Source organism: Coturnix japonica, linkage group LGE64, assembly GCF_001577835.2.
Source record: "Coturnix japonica isolate 7356 linkage group LGE64, Coturnix japonica 2.1, whole genome shotgun sequence".
Taxonomy (NCBI): domain Eukaryota; kingdom Metazoa; phylum Chordata; class Aves; order Galliformes; family Phasianidae; genus Coturnix; species Coturnix japonica.
In genome coordinates this window covers 42,598-46,295 of record NC_029545.1, presented here as the reverse complement: position 1 = coordinate 46,295, position 3,698 = coordinate 42,598, and the positions used below count along the sequence as shown (strand labels likewise).

The 3,698-nt window shown below is 54.4% G+C and overlaps 1 protein-coding gene across 3 annotated transcripts in view; it reads right to left on the bottom strand.

Moving 5' to 3' along the window:
- The window catches only part of LOC107325889 (DELTA-sagatoxin-Srs1a-like), a 4,132-nt gene extending 3,700 nt beyond the window's left edge, over window positions 1-432 (bottom strand). The window contains exon 1 of one of the 3 annotated variants that reach the window (XM_015887154.2): window positions 168-432. In XM_015887154.2, coding sequence (XP_015742640.1) covers window positions 168-229 — 62 coding nt within the window. In that variant the 5' untranslated portion in view covers window positions 230-432. The remainder of the gene's footprint in view (window positions 1-167) is intronic. The other 2 variants (XM_015887152.2, XM_015887151.2) reach the window with 2 other exon arrangements.
- Between the last annotated feature and the right edge of the window lie 3,266 nt (window positions 433-3,698).

Below are 3,698 nucleotides of genomic sequence, written 5' to 3'. Positions count from 1 at the left end.
GAAGGAGAAGGAGAAGGAGAAGGAGAAGGAGAAGGAGAAGGAGAAGGAGAAGGAGAAGGGGAGGGATAAGGAGTGGACGGGGAGGGGAAGACAAAAAATGGGGCGAGGAGAAAGAGGAGGAGGAGGAGGGGAAGGGGACAGGGAAGGAGAAGGAGACTCAATTTCACCTTGAAGGCTGATGCTCCCCCCAACAAACATCATCACCTGCACGACCCCCATGTGTCCCCATTACCTGGGGTTACGCAGGGTGATATCCCCTGTGCTGTTGGTGATTTGGATCTCCACGCTCCTAATGAACATTTCTGCACCTCCTGCAATGGGACCCACAGATGGGGTTGGAAATAACAGTGCGGGAAATAAGCTCTGCCGCAAAGCAAAGTACTTCCTTGTGTTGAATGACATGGGGTGGGGTGAGGGGGAAGGGCTGCCCTTGGTTGGTTGACCCAGAAGGAAAACGAAAGTGAGAAGAGCTGAAGGGTGGAGGGGGGCAATAAGGGAAGAAAAATAAAGGAGGGGGAGGGAGGGGGGGCAGAGGGATTTTGGCGGCCCCACACAACTCACATTCTCATTGTATCCTCACCCACACGGTGTCCCCATCCCATTCTGTCCCCATTCTTGTCCCCATTGTATCCCCATTCCTGTCCCCGTTCCTGTCCCCATTCTGACCCTATCCCCACTATTGTCCCCATCCCTATCCCCATTCTGTCCCCATCCCTGTCCTCACTGAGTCCCCATACTTAGTGTGTCCCCATTCCTGTCCCTATTGGATCCCCTTCTCCACTGTGTCCCCTTCCCCGTTCTCATTGTGTCCCCATCCCCATTCTGGCCCCATTCTGACCCCATTCTGACCCCGTCCCCATTTGTGGCCCCATTCTGACCCTATGTGTCCCCACTGTGTCCCCATTCCTGTCCCCATTCTGACCCTATCCCCACTATTGTCCCCATCCCTATCCCCATTCTGTCCCCATCCCTGTCCTCACTGAGTCCCCATCCTCACTGTGTCCCCATTCCTGTCCCTATTGGATCCCCTTCTCCACTGTGTCCCCTTCCCCGTTCTCATTGTGCCCCCATCCCCATTCTGGCCCCATTCAGCCCCCATTCTGGCCCTATTCTGGCCCCATTCTGACCCCATTCTGACCCCGTCCCCATTTGTGTCCCCATTCTGTCCCCATTCCTGTCCCCATTTGATCCCCATCACCATTGTGGCCCCATTCTGACCCTATGTGTCCCCATTGTGTCCCCATTGTGTCCCCATCGTGTCCCCATTGCGTCCCCACTGCGCTCTGGGCACCATAGGGTTAATGCTGAGCCCAGCGATGTGACGTGGATATGGGGGGTGGGTTTAAAGTTGCTGGGGGGGGGGTTTCTCCCCTATCCCTGGCGGGGGGCAGTTTAAGGGGGGGAATTTATTGGGGACCCTGACTCTCTCTAACTATTCAAATCCATTATGATATTTTCTTCCTCCTTGGTTTTTTTGGTGGCGTCTCCCCTTGTCTGAATGCTCACGAGTCACCTAGCGGGACTGGGAGTGTTCACGCGGGGGAGCTCTCGGGGGGGATTTATGGGGCTTCCATATTCGCTCACCTCTTTAGAGGGGAGTTATTAGGGCCGAACGCCGCCCACCATTATATTACTGACCACTCTTTGTTTCTCACTCCATCTCCACAAAGGGGGGGAAGTTTAGGGGGTATTTATGGGGGAGACCCCCCCTACACTTTCCTCAACATTGTTTGGGCGTTGGGTCTTCTACACTAGTTATCTCCCATAACCATGGGGAGTGAGCGGTTTCGTGGGCGATTTTAGGGAACTACACCTTTTCCACTCCACAACCGAGTTCTCCATCTAACAATGGGTGGGGTATAAGTTTTTAAAGGGGTTGGAGTTTCTAGGGGGACCTCCCCCTAATTCTTAACTGTTTAGGGGGAGAAGTCTCACCTGTTTTCTACCATCAAAATGGCGGGATCTTTCTAGAACACCCCCACTTTTGGGAGCTATCTCTATAGATATTTCGCACAAATCCATTTCCTCACCTGTTTTGGGGGGGGGGTCTCACTGTTTCTCCATCCATGGTGGGTGGGTTTTAAGGGGGGATTTAGGGGGTATTTTAGGGCACCCAGCCGCCCCCATTTCTCACCTGTTTGGGGGTGTCTCACCTTTTCTCCCAATCACATGGTGGGAGGTTTAGGGGGGACTTATGAGGGGCATTTGGGGGACCCCTCCCATTTCCTCACTGTTTCTTCCCCCTTTTGGAATCACTCTCCGCCAGCCCACGGCCTGAGCGCAGCTCTGCGGGTGCCGGACCCAGACCCAGCTCTGGATTTGTTCTGGTAGGATACTGAGAAACTGCTCCAGAACCAACAGCTCCAGAATCTGTTCTTTGCTTCTGGTTTCGGGTCGGAGCCACAACCTGGACAGTTCCTTTAAGGTCCAACACGCGGCTCTGGGACCCGAAGCTTCTTGATAACGGAACTGACGGAACCGCAGCCTTCGTTGTTCCATATTGGGACCCATTAAAGGGCTCAGGATGCGATGGGGGTCCATAGGGGTGGGATCGAGCCCCCTTAAGGGGCTGCTTTGATAAGGGGGGGTTGGGGGAAGAGGAACCATTAGCAGTATTGAAGGGGGGGCACATAAAGACCCCCCCCGACATGCTAGAAACACAGCCCATTAGATGCATCTCCCCCCCCCCCATTTACAGTACCTCCCATCACAATGCAGTTGGGCCCCCGATTATCCACCCCCATGCCCCGTGCATTGATTGCCCCCACCTTTGCAGACCATTATCGCATCCCGATCCCCATTCCCATGCATTGTTTGCCCCCCCATTATTAATCCCATCCATAAACCTATATAATGTGACCCCCCATTTGCAGACCCCACCCCATTCTCCACCCCCCCATCACCATTACAATGTACCCATTACAGACCCCCCCATTATCTCAACAATCCATGCACCATACAATGTGAACCATCTACAGACCCCCCCCATTATCCAAATCCCCCTCACCATGCATTATGCCCCACTTTGCACCCATTCTTCACCCCCCATCACATAACTTGTGACCAATTGAATACCCCCCATATCCCATCCCCCAATGCATGTTTGCCTCCCCCATTTGTGACCTCTCTCATTAAGTCATCCCCATCACCATACAATGGGAACCCCCCCAATTGTAGACCCCCCCATCACATACAATGGACCTCCTCTTGGCAGACCCCCCATTTCCCATCTCCCATCCCCATCATCCCCCATTATCCATCCCCATCACATACATGATGTGATCCCCAATTGCAGGACCCCTCATTCTTCCACCACCCAATCAATGCATTGTGCCCCCATTTACAGCCCCCCATCATTCAACCCCCCTCCCATACAAGCTACCCCATCTGCGCCCCCATTTATAAAAACACCCAGTCTTTTCAATGGCTCCCCCCTGATTCTACCATCCCCCCCCCAGGCACCATGCCATTGCTCCCCCTCTCCCCTTCATAGGCCTCAACCCCCCCAACCCGACCCTCCCCCCATACATTGCAAGCCCTCAATAGGGCATTACAACCTCCCCCCACCGGACCCCCCCCTCTTATCCACCCCATACATTTTCAATGCCCCCCAGACCTTCCTGCCTGCCAACTGCTGCTCTCCGATCGTCCACACAAAGGGCTCTTCTCCACCCCCCACTCCAACCCGAACCCCCCCC